The 16094-nt window shown below is 49.6% G+C and overlaps 1 protein-coding gene across 1 annotated transcript in view; it reads right to left on the minus strand.

The window, feature by feature from the left end:
- Positions 1–16094, minus strand: part of Axin2 (axin 2) — a 28775-nt gene that overhangs the window by 11116 nt on the left and 1565 nt on the right. The window contains exons 2-3 of the mRNA XM_013067630.3: positions 8761–8901; positions 267–369 (exon numbers count right to left, since the gene is read on the minus strand). Coding sequence (XP_012923084.1) covers positions 267–369; positions 8761–8901 — 244 coding nt within the window. The remainder of the gene's footprint in view (positions 1–266; positions 370–8760; positions 8902–16094) is intronic.

Consider the following 16094-nt stretch of genomic DNA (forward strand, 5'->3'; position numbering starts at 1 on the left):
TAGGAAGGAGCTCTTTCAAAGTCTTTTTCAGAAGGAAATTTCTCTTTTTCAAGTCACATAATGTAAAGATTCAAAAAACAGGTCTGTCTTGAACCTCGTGACTATGTGTGATGCCTCTGGTCCAACTCTTCCTTGCCTCCCCTCTTCCCATAGGAGCCCCTGGGCACCGCTCCTCCTACCCTGTCCATACCTCCCGACTCCACCTCCCATCCCTCTTCTTCAGGACTCAACACGGCAGGAAATAGCTGCCTCCCCACTATACTCACCGGGAAATGAGGTAGAGACACTTGGCCATTGGCCTTCACACTGCGATGCATTTCTCTCTGGAGCTGTTTCTTACTCCCCACACGATAAGGAGGGATTCCATCTCTAAAAGAAAAAAAAATACTGATATCCACAGGCCTCAAGGATGCTTTCAGCACATGGGCTAACTCACATCGGCCACCCCAAGACCCTACTACTGGTAGGGCAGCCACATGTTTCCGCGTTAGTGAGCCACACATCTCCAGATGCAACCACAGTCCTCACAAAGATGGACCCATCCAAGATGCCACTGCCAAAGCAACCTCCAATTCTGCCCATCAACCATCTCTGAAGACCTGGCTCCCCTCCCTCTCAGATGCAGAAGCCACTTGGAAAGAGGCTGGAACTATCTCTCTGGCTATTGTCCTAAAATGGTTGCACTCCAACCAGCCAAATACAGGGTGAAGATGCCTGTATTTTTGTAGTCTGTTATCACTGCCAAGTGCCACTAGGAAAACAGTGCCTCAGAGCACACCATGGCAAAAGGTTGTAGGGGTGGGAACCAAACCCACAGGGGTCTGACCAGGCATAAGTGAAGGTATGCATTCTTTCCAATAGCCAACCTCTTGACCCTTTCCAAATTTCTTTTTATAAAATCATGCTATGGAGGTTTCATTTGGCTCCAAATATTACCACCCTCAATCAATGAATTAGCAAAGACAGGACCAATGTGGGCATAAAGAGAAAGCCGCTCCTATGCAGTACTCTGCACAAGTCCTTAAAATATACAAGTACCTACTATGTGCCAGGCTTATTCTAGGCACTAGGTAAAAGGGCAGTGGATAAAGGAGTTAAAAATTCCATCGTTTTTAGGAAGTTAATTTAAAGGGGTGGCACAGGCAACGAGCAAAAGATATTTAGAAGGTGGTAAGTACTATGATTAAAAAAAAAAAAGCAGGGAAGCAGGAGGGAGTCACTAGGAATGGGGGAGTTCTAATGTTAGTGTGTGGAGCGGATGAGCGTGTGGGGTAAGAGTGGTTATATATGCCTACAATCCCAACATTCTGGGAGGCTGATGCAAGAAGATCTAAAGCTCAAGCCCAGCCTAGGCAACTTAGCAAGACCCTGTGTCAAAAAAATAGAAAAGGGTAGGGGTGTAGCTCAGTGCTTTGTAATTCAATCCCCATCACTGCAAAGTAAATCAGACGGGGAGGGGGTTCAATGAAATCCTTCCGAAGTGGGGCTTGGACAAAGACCTGCAGCTTAACGGGCCCCTATGTCCATCATTCTATTTTTTAAAAAAGACAAACAACAACATTAGCAAAAGCTGGGCATGGGGTTGAGGCCTGCAGTCCCAGTACTCGGGAGGGCGAGGCAGGTGGCCATGGGTTCAAGACCAGTCTTGGTCACGTAACAAGTTCAAAGCCAGCCTGGATTACACAGAGGAGACCACAGGCAAAAAAAATTAGCAAGACTTTTTTTTTTTTTAAAGAAAGCCTACATTTCAGCTACCATTCACTGTAAAGTGACCTGGAATTGGTATAATCTTTAAAAAATAATTTCTTTCTTGAAAGCAGCAGAATGGTCAAAGTGTGACTCTTTCCCACTGATACGATTTACAAAGCCCCAACATTCAAACATTCCCACAGTGGACCCCACTCTGAGGCTGTAAATATTGAAATTAGGTGTTTGGATGTCTCGAGTTCCTGGTGTTGTGTTCAGCACAGGGTGAAAGGGAGAAAAGCACCTCTGGCTCATCAGCAGTGACAGTCAACAGTGCCTAAAGATATCAAGGGAGCAGCCAGGAGTAGCTGGTTGACCCGTAGGTCCTTACTGGTGATGGCCTAGAGTCCTAAGTGGCTGCATTTTCCGGGAGTCTGATGACCTAGAACAAAAGAGCCACCAAGGAGACAACAAAGACTCCAGTGGAGCAACAAACCAATCTATGTGAGCCAAACCTTGGCTGAAGACTGCGTGAAAGACAATCACACTGAGAGGTTCAGGGAGTGGGGAGAAGAGAGAGTGTCCTGCCCCGGAGAAAGCAGAGATGGGAGCAGAGAGAGCGAGCACGTGGAAAGGGGCCGGCCATCTGACCAGTGCCCATGTGAAACAGGTCTCCTGGGCAGCCAGCCTCCCGTTCAGTGGGACCTGGCAGCTAACCAGGCTCTTAAAGGCGGAACAAGAAGGATATGAGGTTCCAAGTCTAGCAATTTACACCACTGCCTAAAGGTGACTTATCAAAACTCAGTGTTCTCACCTTGGGATAGCTGACTGGACACAGGAGAAAACTGGATTCTCTCTCCTGAGCACACCTGGCCTGTGCAGCAACGAAATCCCACCTAAGGCAAGGGATTCCAACCCGAAGCCACCAGCGCCCACCACCCAAGTACCCACTGTGGGCGGGATGCTGGCTTAGACATCTGATATGACATCAGGCTTCATTCTCACAAGAGCCTTCGTGAACCACATTATTTAATGACCAGGAACACTCAATAATAGTCAGTCACAGTGAAATCCAGGATTCCAGTCCAAGATCCAAGTCTAAGCCACTTCCGGTCTTCAGAAGAGGTGTCCTGACTCAGCACCCTACCCTCAAAGTCCCCATTTTCAGATGTCATCCCCAGCCCTAACCAGAGGAGCCAGGCTTCCTGCTGGTCTGAAGAGAGAGGTGCCATTTCCCAAGCTCCACCTGACATTCTAAAAGGACAAACCAGAAATGTGGGGAAGTCCTCCCCCATCGCTCAGTACATGCTGGCTGGGAGTGCCAAGCCGTAGGGATCCCACAGACTGGGTCTCCCGCTGATCTGTCTCTGCTGCCCCAAGGATGCAAGACAATGACCACAATACTCTCCTGACTGGGTCCCTTGCAGACACTCCAGAGAGCTCTGCTTTTCTTGTCTCCTTGACAACTGTGGGGAGGCAAGAGTCAAACACCTCACGGACCCTACCATGGCACAAGTCACATAGGTTCAAGAGGTCTAGGAGAATCCCCCATCTGACTCCTCCAAGACTCTACCCTGAAGTTTCCACCAGTAGGCTTCATTCTTTTCTCCTTCCTTTCTCCTCAGAAATCAGTGGTAAGGAGTTTATACCTTTCCTGCTTTCTTTATACAAGGTAGAAAAAAGAAAATAAAGAACAGAGGTACAGTATAAGGAGCAGTGACAGCCAGAGTGAGGGCCAGATGAAAAAATGGCTTCATAAGCACCCCGCCCCCCCGCCACCGCCCCGTGGCACACAGGGAAGGTAAAGGATCCAACTGAGGAAAGGCAACTTGTGGCCAGAGCAGCAAGGGGAGAATTCAGCCTGGAGAGGATCAAAGAGGTTTATAGGCGCCTTTAAGGAAATGTGGCTTTAATTCCCCCCTGCCAAGAATCTTCTTCCAAAACAGCCCCTCATGCCAAAAGGAGGCCTCTCTTCTTTCTTTTATTCAGGCTCTAGAAGTCTATGATCAGTTTCCTGGCTGCTCAAAACTGTGAGCTGAAGAGCGCCAGAGTTTTGGTCCCTCTATAGTCTCCTTTAATTATAAACATTTTAGCTAACGAGCCCACTGCCAGGGCCAGCTGTTTCTGGGGAGCACTGATTTTGAAGTGTGGACTCCACTTAGATGCCATTTAAGCCAAGCCAATTAGGTTAGCCTTTTGACTCCGCCAGGCCTGACCTAACCTGAATGTCATTTTTCCGGAGGTTTTGAAATAGTAGGGTCCTGCGCATGTGCAGCCACACACATCTGCATTTGACAGTCACTCTGAGGCAGCCTCTGATCACAAGCCAACATCAAAAGCCTGGTTTGTAAGATAAGGTAATATTTGAAGTTCACTCAGATGTATTCCCCGGCGTCCAGAGCAAGGCCCCATAAATAAGATATAAGGAAATAAAAATAAATAAATAAATAAAAACAACCCATGCCACCCCCTGCATGGAACAGGAAGAAATCTTCTGCAGATGCGGAGACACTCAGAGCAGAAGCAACCTACAAAGGTAGCCGATCCTGACTGGAGGATCTCTGCAGCTCTGTTCAAAAGGACAAGACAGAGAAATTCCCGTGCCGTCAGCTTGGCTTTTCCAGTTCCTGCCATTTCTCACTCCCAGGCTTCCACTTGGCGGCAAGGCACCCGCTGCTTCTCATGTTCTTGGCCCCTGGGCCCCATCCTCCTGAGCCTGATAGCCTGGAATGGCCCCATACTCCTGCTTCTGCCTCCACCATGCTTAAGGATTGGTTTTGGATTTTGCCGGAAGTCTGGCAGTTAACTTTCAGAAAAAAAAAAAAAGATTAAAACGCCATTCCTTCTGAAAATGCACGTTTGAGAGTAACAGGGTCATAAAGCAGCCTTCTCAGAGGCTCGTAATGGAGATTCAAATCCCCAGCCATCTTCAACAGGGCTTTTTACTTAGCAGGGAAACAGAAGTCAGCAGCGGGCTATGGGAGACAGCAAGGATTTCTTTAAAGCCCCTGCCTGCTCTGCACATCCAGGCCCTGGCGTGCGGCTCCTTGGAATAACCAAGTACAGGCCAGCCCTGCCCCACCTACCCAGGCCTCTTGCAAGGGCCCCGGGACTTAATTGGTTCTGTCGCAAATGAGACGATTGCTTCCCTAGGCTTGTGTCTAATGAACTCCAACCTTCTGGAGTCTATTGAAGGCTGCCTGTGACCCCCTCTCCCCCTTCCCCAGCCCTGTCCCCTCCCAACTCCCAGCAGGGCGGCCAGCCCCACTCCCCAGCCCCTCACAGCCTACGCTGGCCATTGTGATGAGGAGAAACAGCCAGGGCTCTTTTCATGCTTTATGGGGCGCTCCTATTCACTTGTTCAAGGAAATTTCAAAGGGGCCTGCTACCCTCTTATCCCCTCTAAGCTTCCCCGGATGAACAATGGGCTGAAAGCGATTCAGCTCAGCTTTTCATCCCCTGCACACTTTATTTCTCTCTTGGCGCTCTCATCTGCACGAGGCCCACAATTGGCAGAGCTCTGAAGAGGGGTCTAATCCCAGCCCTGGGAATCCCGGGTGACCGTCAATACAGGGCAGATCACACACACCCAGGGCCAACGGGCCAGAAAGCGCCTAGCATCACCCCAAGCTGCCAAGTCTGCTTGGCAAGAAAGTGGAGAGGCCACAGGGACCCTGTGCCTGGCAGCTGATGGCAGTCTGAGCCCCACGGGAGCCTGTGTCAGCAAGCCCCCACCTCGTGGGCTCCAGGTTTTGGAGACGCTTTCGTCCACACCACAGGTAGCATGAGGCACGACCCCCACAAATGGGTGATCCCTCTCGCTGATGCCAACTGCACTCCCAGCCGCTGTAAACACGCCCAGGTGGGTGCGACGGTGACACTGACCCTGCCAGCCTGCCCACCTGACTGCCTCGGGCTCCAAGCCGCACAGCACTGCCAGGAAAATCACAGCCAACACCACCAGCTTTCTCCTGGCTCCCTGGTTTACTCACTGCCAATCTGAGGCAGCTCTACCACCTGGGGGTTCTGCCAGCAGGAGCCCGAGGTATCTGCCGTGCCCCAGAGAAAGGTACTAAACGAGGTATCTGCCCTTTCCTATCGTGGTTCTTTTGGGGGAAAGGGGGTCAGTTTTGGTCTTGGTTGGTACTCGGGATTGAACCCAGGGTCTTTCCACTGAGCTACGCCCCCTGCCCTTCTCTTTGAGACAGGCTTTCACTAAGTTGCTAACGTCCCTGCTAAGTTGCTAAGGCCGGCCTTGAACTTGTGATCCTCCTGCCTCAGCCTCTCAGTGTTGGGATTGTAGGTGCGCACCACCAGGCCCAGCTTCTGTCTCTGTATTACAGTGGACTTTAATGATCTTTATACTGCCCCTTGCTACCTAGTAGCTGTCAAACCTTTCCAAGACCTGAAAGTGGCTTCCCTGCGCTTCAAGTCTACCAAGGGATAAAAGGGGAAGGAGTGAGAGCTTTAAAGTCAGTTTTAAATGAAATTGATAACACTTTCCTTCTGGGCGGGGGGTAAAAGAGGAGTAAACAGGGAGTCAGGATGTCCTCCCCCTTACTTTTCCCCAGTCTTCAAAAACAGAAAGCATTCTTATAACTAATGAAAAAAAGAAACCCAAGTGGCTCAGAGGTCTCCTGAGCAACTGGTCCTATTAATGTGTAGGGGGAAGACACAGCAAGTAACAGGCAGGGGGCAACGGGCAGGGGGCCCACACCTAAACTGGTCTGAGATCTACCTTTGCTGTAAGGGCTAGGGACGCACAGGACGTTCCTTCCTTGTGTGTCAAAGTCACCAGTAACTGTCTACCTTTTTGACTGGGTCTTGCGGGATCGAATGAAGTATGGGGACCACACCCAAGTTATCTCATCATGAACCCAAAATAACACCTCAGTGATGGGGAATGAAACACAGCCAAGGACCAGGAAGCAAGCCAAAAACAGTCTCTAAGAAATCTACCCAGAAGCCTCACAGTCTTAAGTAAACTGCGTTGGACTTAGGAGATTCACTCAATGCCTCCATTCAATTCCACCTCTTTACATGTAGCACTAAGATGCCCATGCAGGCCACAAATTAATAAATGCAGAGTGATGTTTGATAGAAGCAAGGACACAGATAGCAGAAAAAAAAAAAAAAAAAAGACAGCAGGTAGAATGATTAAGATAAAAACTATTTAAAGAGTGGGGGTAGGCAACAGATACAGGGCAGATAGCTCTGCACAACCACATAGCCTATGAACTACAAGGCAGTATGGAAACAAGCCTTCTATTAATTTTTTTCAGTTATGAAGAAATAAACCATGCCTTGTCTGATTCAGTAAAAACAGAACAAAATGTATTTTTTTTTTTTTTTGTACCAGGGATTGAACTCGGGTCCTTGCGCTTGCACAGCAGGCAGCGAAACCACTGAGCTAAATCCCCGGCCCAGCAAAATGTATTTTTAAAAATATGTTCAGCTGGGCATGGTGGTGCGCACCTGTAATCCCAGCACTCTGGGAAGCTGAGGCAGGAGGATTCCAAGTTCTAGCCCAGTCTGGGCAACTTAGCAAGACCCTGTCTCAAAATAAAAAGAGTCAGGGAGGCAGCTCACTGTGAAGGCCCTAGTTCAATGCCCAGCATCCCCTCCACAACACACACAAAAGGATGGAAGGAAGGGAAAAAAGAGAACGTATGTTCAAAGAATAATTTTTTTCAAGCACAGATACTTTAAAAAAGATTCAGTCAATATGAAAACCTACTTCTCTGAAACTTTTTATTCCTCCACAGCAAATGAAAGGTGGTCACCTGTGCTGTGTTTTCACTAATGCCAGGCTGGTATTCTTTTGTTAAAATGGAACTTTTCAACTTAAGGTTCCCTTGGCCTTTATTAACAGGGGAATTTGAATAAAATTCAATAAAAACCACCAGAAAATCAATAGCAAAGTCCCAAGCTAACTTCATCGACTTACCCTTCCAATTGGTCCCATGCCACAGGCCAAGGACAGTGGCCAATAGAAACTAGATAGTCTCAAACAAATGAGAAGAATAGATGGTCCAGTTTTAGGAGGCTAAAAGGAACAAAGTCTAAATAAGTGTGCCAGAACTTACACCATTCAGTGGGGTTGCCTTTCAGTATTGTTCACTTAGCAGGCAAAAGTCTGACTGCAAAACATTTGTTGAAAAGCAAGCCTTCAAAGGCCATTTCAGGAATGGTGAGTCTCACTGAGTGAAAAGACTTGAGAACTGCACTGTGCCCAGGCCCCACCCCAAGTCTCCTGAATCAAAACCTCAAAGGTTGGCAGGAAACAGGGTTTCTCAGGCCACCACATACACATACACACCCCTAAGTGATCCATGAGAACTGCTGCTCTCCATTTGGAGAGCTCAACTTGATTTCCCATGACCTAAGAATCAAATGATTTAACCTGATGATCTACTGACTCCATCACACCACCTCAATGACTTTGATGGCTTTCAAAAATCAGAGCCATCCATCTACAAAAGATCCAGTGTCAGGCACTACTCTGGAGAGAGCTCCTAGTCAGGGTCCTTAGCATCTGACACAGAGTTGATGTTCCGCCAACATTTATTAAACCAAATGATGTCCACTGAGACGTTTCCATGTAGGTGAAGTACACAGTGGTCCTTTAAAGATATGTGACTTTCTGATGCCCACCTTCAATGCCTTTTCCTCCACAGACAATGAGCTCCTAAACACAAACCCTTCTGATGTCACCCTGTGTCCCACCTGTTGGTTCTGCATGCACACTGGATACCCAGGTTCAAAGACCAACCAAGCAACTGTTCCCAAGGGGACAACCGGCAGATGGTTTTTTAAACTCAAGAAATCCATAGTCATCTTAACCTACTGCCGGACTTTGGTTTTCTTCTGTTAAGGCACCACCCCAACGTTCCTCTTCAAGGCTATCAGCTTAACACTAGCCAGGCTATCACGTCACTCCCTTATCCCAAACAAACGTCCACACTCAACACAGATGGGATTTACAAAGCCAGGTGAGGATGTGACAGTTCTGCCCAGGTGCCCTGGTGAGTCACACTCCCAGTCATACACATGGAGGGGACACCAGATACTTACACGCTACTGTCTGTCATGGACATGGAGTCATCGGTCAGTGCATCGCTGGATATCTCACTGTCATTGGCGCTGGTGGCTGGTGCAAAGGCGTAGCCAGAACCTACATGATACGGGTTAACGGGATCGCTTCTCTTGAAGGACCTGTGAGAGGAGACGATAGGAGTGTGGTCATGGACCCTCGCCAGAAACCCAGTTTGCCACGCGACCTCAGAACAACCAAGGGTGCAATCCTGCATCTGTTCCATGCCACCCTGATGCCCAGTCCAGCTGCAAGCCTGGGCAGAAAGCAAAGGTCACAGAAGGGAGGCCCGCTAACCACTGACTCTCCCTGGGCAGAAGTCGAGCTGGCTTCTCCTGCCCCCAGAGGAGGCTGGGCGAGGGCTAATATTCCAGAGACAGCCCAGGGAACCCTTGAGTCCTAAATACACTCACAGGGAAGAAACACGCCCTGCTCTAGGAAGGGAGAACATGAGGTGAAGGAGCACAGCAAGTCCGTGGCAGTGGCAACAGTGACATGATGGAGTGTCTTTCCCCTCCCTGCCTCCATGTGCAAGCCTGACGAGAATCCAGTCCGGGGCCCCAAAACATCCCTGTCTCAGGTTTGTCAGCCAAGTCCAGAGACGCAAACAACCACAGTCATGGTGTAACTGTCTCACTTTGGCACTGCGCCCACACTGAGCTGCAGACAGGACAGGAGAGCTCAAGACAATGTTTAAGGTTCTCGGCCCAGCCTATTGCAGGGCCTCTGCCATGCCCCTTCCCCCACCCCGGCCTTCCTTACCCAGGGCTGAAATGAGCAGCACAGCTGTTTCAAAGGCAGGCCCAGGCCCCTCCTCTGGGGGTCTCCAGCCCTTTTGTCTCATTGGCCTCTGGGTCCCCATTCTGCTCCCTTGATCTCCTCCCAGAACAAGCAGTGTGCCTGTCTCCTGCTGGGTCGCATTCCTCTTGTGTCACCAGCCAGGGAGTTCAGTAGGGGGAGGGGAGATGGGTTCCAGCCTGAAATTGCAGGAGGCCTTGTTCAGAGCCCCCAAGCCACTCCACTGGGCCACTCAGGCTAAGGAGGCAGCAAAGAAATCAACGGGAGGAGAGAGAAAATGCTCAGAAAAGAACAGAGTCTACAGGCCAAAGCAGCTGAACTACATAGCCCTGGGCCAGGCAGATGAGAAGGACCCATGAAAGGTCCCAGTCAGTCCTCTGTATGTGTTCTCTGAGCTCCTATTCACATGTATCCCCCACTATGCTGAGCTCTGGGGTGTCTGCAGCCCCAGGCTCCAGTCTCCTGACACTCGGGGCCTGGGTGAGCATATGACCACGATGTGAGAGGTACGCATGTTGTTATCATCGGTCCACAAGATGACACACATCAGCCCGGGAAGAGAGCACTGTGCTGTGCCCACCTCTCAGATGAGGCCCATACAGTCCGAGTACAGCCCCTGCCTGGGTAGCACAGCTGGAACTGGTGGGCATGGCATGGATCCATCCGGCTTTCATTCCACCTTTCTTTCTGCCTCCTAATGCAAAGTTTTAGGAAGGTCTTCTAGAATACGACACACGACACAAGATGATAGAGTGCAGGTTTCTAGAAGGGACAGCTGGGGGTGAGGTACACCATGTGGTATAAGCAGGAATTCAAGATGACACCAGGAAAGCCAGAGAAAAGCTCTCCCCAGACTAGGGAGACTAGGACTCAAACTAGTCAGGCTAAGAAGACTGGGACAGGGGACAAAGAAGTGGGCCTTTAGTGTAAAACCAGAGTCTGTCTTAACAGGACAAGGCTGGGGGCAGGGTGAGGGAAGCAAGAGGCCTCAGCAGCACATGGGGCCAGGGGAGCCAACAGGCTGGACTGGAAGGAGGGATGAATGCAAACAGGGAGCCCATGGGAAGTTGCTGTCCCATTTGGTGGGAGCCTCTCAAGGGGGACAGTGGGGATGGGACAGTGAAAGAGCCAGACCCTATCTGTGAGGAGCTTTTGCTCTAGCTGAGGTCACCAGGATGAACCCTGCAAATGTCTAAACCAGTGCCCTCCTTCAAAACAGAGGACTGGGGATATAGCTCAGTGGTATGGTGCTTAGCTAGCATGTGCAAGACTCTTGGCTTCTATCCTCATTACTACCACTACCACCCCCCAAAAAGGGTAATAAAAATCAAGAGCAGACACAGACTGAACCCTTGGTGTCCACGTGGTGCCTTGCTCCCTGGGGACAATGTCTTTCTTTTCATCGCTGTTGTACACCCGCACCAAGAACAGGGCTGACACACAGTAGGGGCTCAGGGAGCAGCTGCTGCCCTATCACCTCCTTGAATGCTCCCTACCAGCCCCAAGTAAGCCAAGGGCCTTGTCAAGACTGTCCCACTGGCAACTCAGCCAGAGCAGCTGGACCTTAGCTGGGACCCTGATTCTGGTCTGCACTAGGCTAGGGCAGAAAGCTGGACCTCAGAAATGTTACACAGGCATGCAGAATCAGCCGGAAGGTGCCACCTAAAGTGTTGCACATGAATCACAGAAGACTTCCTGCCAGGTGACTGAACTGCCCCAGGATACTGGCCCTATTCTATCCGTAGAGGCAGGACATTTTGCCCCCTCCTGGAACTTTCTGTGAAGATTTGATGAGAATGGTTAAAGATCTTCATGCCTAGTCGTCCTCTCTGTGTCCTCTGAGGTTTCCAGAGAATGGACATGGGGGAGTACTGAGAACACAGGAGGAGGGCAGGTGATTTTTCTGGAGCTGAGAAGGTGGAGGGATGAATCAGTAAAAGCAGCCTCCTAGTAGGGGAAGAACTCAGTTGAGGAGGTTCGCTCCCTGCTCACCATGGCCACCAGGCACAGAACAGGAGAAGTGGCTTTACAAGTCAGAAAGAAGAAAGGGTTTCCAAATGGTCAGCGAAGATCCAGGGACTGGAGTGACGGAGAGAGATCAGGCAATTTTTCAAGTCTTTAAAATAGCCTTCTAGGCGGCCTGGATAGGGCAGCTGACTCAAAGCAGGTGGGCAAAAGGGCTTCTGTACAATCCTGGTAGGAACCAGAAGTCAGAGGCTTGAGAGCAGGTGCCAGCTTACCTGTCAGCTAGCTGGGCCATATCACAGGCTCCCTAGGTGTGCAGCACCCACCTAGAGTATGTGCAGTTCAGACATAGCCACGTGCACCATATTCCTCCTCCCCCGGGCCCAGACAGGGCCCTGTAACTGAGGGTATCACAGTAATACCCTCCAGAAACAACCACCAACAAAAAAAGGAGAGCTCCTGTTTCCTCGAGTATGCTACCCATTCCTCTTGTGTTTATATCAAGACAGCACTGGTGCATGTGCTAAGCACCACTGTACAGTCCACGAAGGGTCAGACCCATCTTCACATATGGATCTCCCACACCAGAAGTATTTGGTGGCACGTGGCAGGAGCTCAACATTTGCTTGAGCCTTCTTCAAAGACCTAGATCCATCAAACAGTCTCTGAGAAGTTTTAAAAGAGGCATAGTGCCAGATCAAAAAAGCCAAAGCAGCCTTAAATAGCATTCAAACGCTGTTTCCATCCCCTCAGTCTTTCTATCTTGGTGGTATTAACACATCAACAATGTCTCAGATGTAAGACTTGTACTTCAGCCTCCACGGGGAGAAAATGACTCCACAGAAAGCCCTTCCTCCCCAACAAAAAAAACACCTAACTCAAAACCCAGGAGTGCACTCGCAGTGTCACACGGGTTCTTTCACACGTGGATCCCAAAATAAACTGCGCTGCCTCCACTTCCGAAATAGAGGGCTACTGTGTGACCAGTAATTAAAAGTGGAATATACTGCTCTTAACTCAGCTGACTGTAATAAAGCACAATCTTAACAAAATGAGGCAGAGGAAGGAGGCAGGGTTGTGGGAAGAGACAGAAACTCAATTTCGAGGCACCCAGAACTGTCTCAAAAGCATATTAATTTTAAGAAAATGGATCAGAGCTGTTTTCTTGTGATTACTTTAACAAAAAAAAAAAAAGGAAAAGAAACTCTACCATGCTGCAGTAATTGTACCCAGATGTTCTGATCACTTCCTCAGGACTGTCGCGTTCCCGGTTGCTGGGGGGATTCTGCATTCCTGCAGAGCCGAGGCCTGGGAGGTGCACTCTGGGCTGGGTGTGCACCCACAGGCCTGTCTGCCACCTCAGGACACAAAGGGTTGTCAGCTGGCAGGTAGCAGAAGCTCCTGGGACCTCAAGGGAAGAAGAAAATGTGTGGCTGGCCCACTCTTACTTTTTCTTTTTATCCCTTGGTTTTCCGAGACAGTGTCTCATGACACAGTTCAGGCCAGCCCGAAACTTAGGATCCTCCTGCCTCAGCCTCCCACACCCTAGCTTCTTATCTCTTATTCTGCTAGGATGTTGCAGCTGCTGCCCTCCCACGCCCCAGAGCAAAGGCTCCCTGCAGAGAGGAGCCAAGAGACCCCACCCAAGGGGCATCCTTCTGAGGCCCCTCTGCCGACAGTGCAACAAACAATGACTTGCTTCTGGGCTGGGCTTCGGGCTTCCCAAGAGCCTCTGACAACTTACTCACAAGGTCACTGCTCCAAAGGTAACACCCTCTTCAGCCGCATGCTGAAGACAAGATGAAGGGGTGGACAGCGAGAGGTCAGTGCCTTTGGGAACCAGCCGAAGTTTGGCAAGTGTGTCTAGGCCAACTGACTTCATTTCGTCAAAGCTTTAACCTCTCTTTGCTGGCTACTGCTTGCTCCCAGCTTATCTGTGCTATGGCATCATATTATTTGACAGCTGAAACTAAGCTTGCTTCCCAGGGCTTCTCACAAAAATGGGCCCCATTAGCCAGTTCTTTCAGAGACCAGGAAGCACGTGGAGCCAGCAGAGGGCCACCTGCTGGGCCTGTTGGATTTTAAGTGCGGCCAGAGTACAGAGCTAGATGAGAGGCAGATGAGACCAGCCCAGGGCCCGGGAAGAAAGAAAAGGGCACGGGGAGTGCTCTGTGCGCCCACCGCTGTATCTTCCTTCCCAAAATAAAGGCTGGGCTGGGCACCGGTGCCCGCAGCCCCTCCACACATACCTCAACACTGCGCATGTGCTTGTGCTGGGCTCTTACACGTGCTTCTACCAACAGCTCACTTTTGGTCTCGGTTATTTATAGAGGTCATCAAAAGCCCAGGCATCCCACTCAACCACTCGCAAACCAGGGCCCTTCCTTCTGAGGATAATTCCTGCTCTTCCGTCCCAACTATTTATATTAAACCCGACACCAAATCAGTAAGGACACAAACAAGTCATTAAAAATGAGGCTCCTTTGAGTGTCCAAGGTAAACAGGGCCTGGAAGGCCAGGCAGTGCCCCGGGCATCCGGCTGCTAGGACAACTCAACAGCTGAGGAGAAGAAGCCTGAGCAGGGCGCAGGTTTTCTGTCTCACTCACTTCCCTACAGGCACTTACTACCTTACTACGTCCATCCTCTACTCAGGTGCCTTGTGCAGCCATGAATGGGGAAGGGCGGGGCAGGCTTAAACCGGAATCAGATGGGACCCCTGCATGACAAGAACCAGCTGGAAAGACAGACCTGACTACATTCAACAAGTACAGAAAGGGGAGACATGGGAAGCAGACACCCTAAAACTTTACAATGAAAAATGAGCTAAAACCCAAGTTACCCTTTAAAAGTGATATGCTGACCTTCTTGCTCTTTAAACCTACCCAATTATTATCATTCATTATACTAATTGTAACACTTTTATCTTTTAAAAATGTTTCCCTTTAGAAAAGGCTCTCAAGTTTATTATTTTGATCCTAAGAACAACTCTACGACATGGAAGGGGTGGTGCTCACCCATTTTACAGATGGGCACGTGGGGTTCAGGAATAGTTCAGCTGGCATAGTAAGGTGACCGCAGCTATAGAAACCAGGCCTTTGAATAACTCAAGATATTTCCTTATACACTATATACACACTCAAATATCTTGCATGTTAAAATGAAATGAAACCATCTAGGTATGTCTTAAATTCTTTCACAGTGCCCAATACATATGAGCTTCATGCAGTCCAGGTAAATACTTCATTCCAACAGTGGGAGAAAGCACACGTGAATCTAGTATGGGAATTCTCAAGGTCAAGAAAAATTCCAATCTCTATACATCAACTGTGCCCTCAGTTCACAACCAAGAAGGCTGCACTGGAAAACAAGATCTTCTGCCCTAGCCTCCAGGATCTCAAAAGCTTCACAAAAGTAATCTCCGACAAGATATTACTGCTGGTAATACATATCCCAGATAAAGGGATATGAGAGAGGGAGGAGGAGCAAGGCTGGGTCCCCACTGCCCACCTACAAGGAGAGGAGTCACAGCCCAGTGGTGCCTGCGGAGCGCTTTCTTCCTGATGGCTTCCAAACCACACACTGCTATTCACAAAGGTGACACTCTGGGGCTGACACTAGGAGACAGAGGCCCCACTGTCAGAAGGCCCCTAGAGAAGCAGGCTTACCACAGGCCTTAAGGAGTGTCAGCTGCAACTGCCAAGCTGGAGGGCAAGGAGGCCAGCCGCAGGTTTACCCACATGCCCTCATAATGGACCCAGGGAATAGAGGCAGGTGCCCAGGGACTGTCCTGCTGCAGAGGCCATACCCCGAATCTTCCTCCAAAACAGCCTGACTCCATAAGCTTAAAGACGCCAAAACAACTACCTCATGTGATCCTATGTCTCCTTGCAGAAGCCAACCCGGTTTTATTTAGGTATAGACCAGATGTCTGAGCGCCTGTGAACTGGCTTGCGAGGCTGTAAGTGCGCCCCCTGGTGGTTGGCAAACCAGCACTTCCCCTTCTTGCTAGCAAATCAACACTCAAGTCACCTCTAACTCGTGGCTTGCTAGGCTCAGAACTACCTACCTACCCCAACTCAAGGAGCTGCAGATCAACTATCCAAGTAACTAGTTGCTGTTCCTACTTTGGGACAGTGGCAGCCACACCCTACAGATAAAGGGAAGTCTTTAGAGATGGCCATCAGACTGCATCCTGGGTCCCTAACACTTCTGGGACAACAAGATAAGCCATTCTGACAGCAGTCAAGTGGACAGCAATCAAGTGCCACCACCGGCCTCCAGCCTCCAGCCCTGCAGGTCATAGGCAAGAAACTAGAATTAAAAAATGCATTCTCTTTTTGGGTATTTGGAAGTGGAGAGAGGCAAAGAACTAGTAAAACTCATTCTAACAGGAGGTCTGAAGTTGCCTGCAAAGGTCAAGAATCTTAAGACTTGGCTGTTCTGTAAAGTACTGTTTGTCTTTGAAGCCTCAAAAAAAGAAAGTACTCCACAGCCTAGTTCTCCTGGGCCAAGATCTCTTCTCCAAAAGCACCACCAAATAATCCACTAAGG

This window comes from Heterocephalus glaber, unplaced genomic scaffold (assembly GCF_053883595.1).
Source record: "Heterocephalus glaber isolate CG9 unplaced genomic scaffold, H.glaber_assembly_v1.0 deba00000937, whole genome shotgun sequence".
NCBI lineage: Eukaryota > Metazoa > Chordata > Mammalia > Rodentia > Bathyergidae > Heterocephalus > Heterocephalus glaber.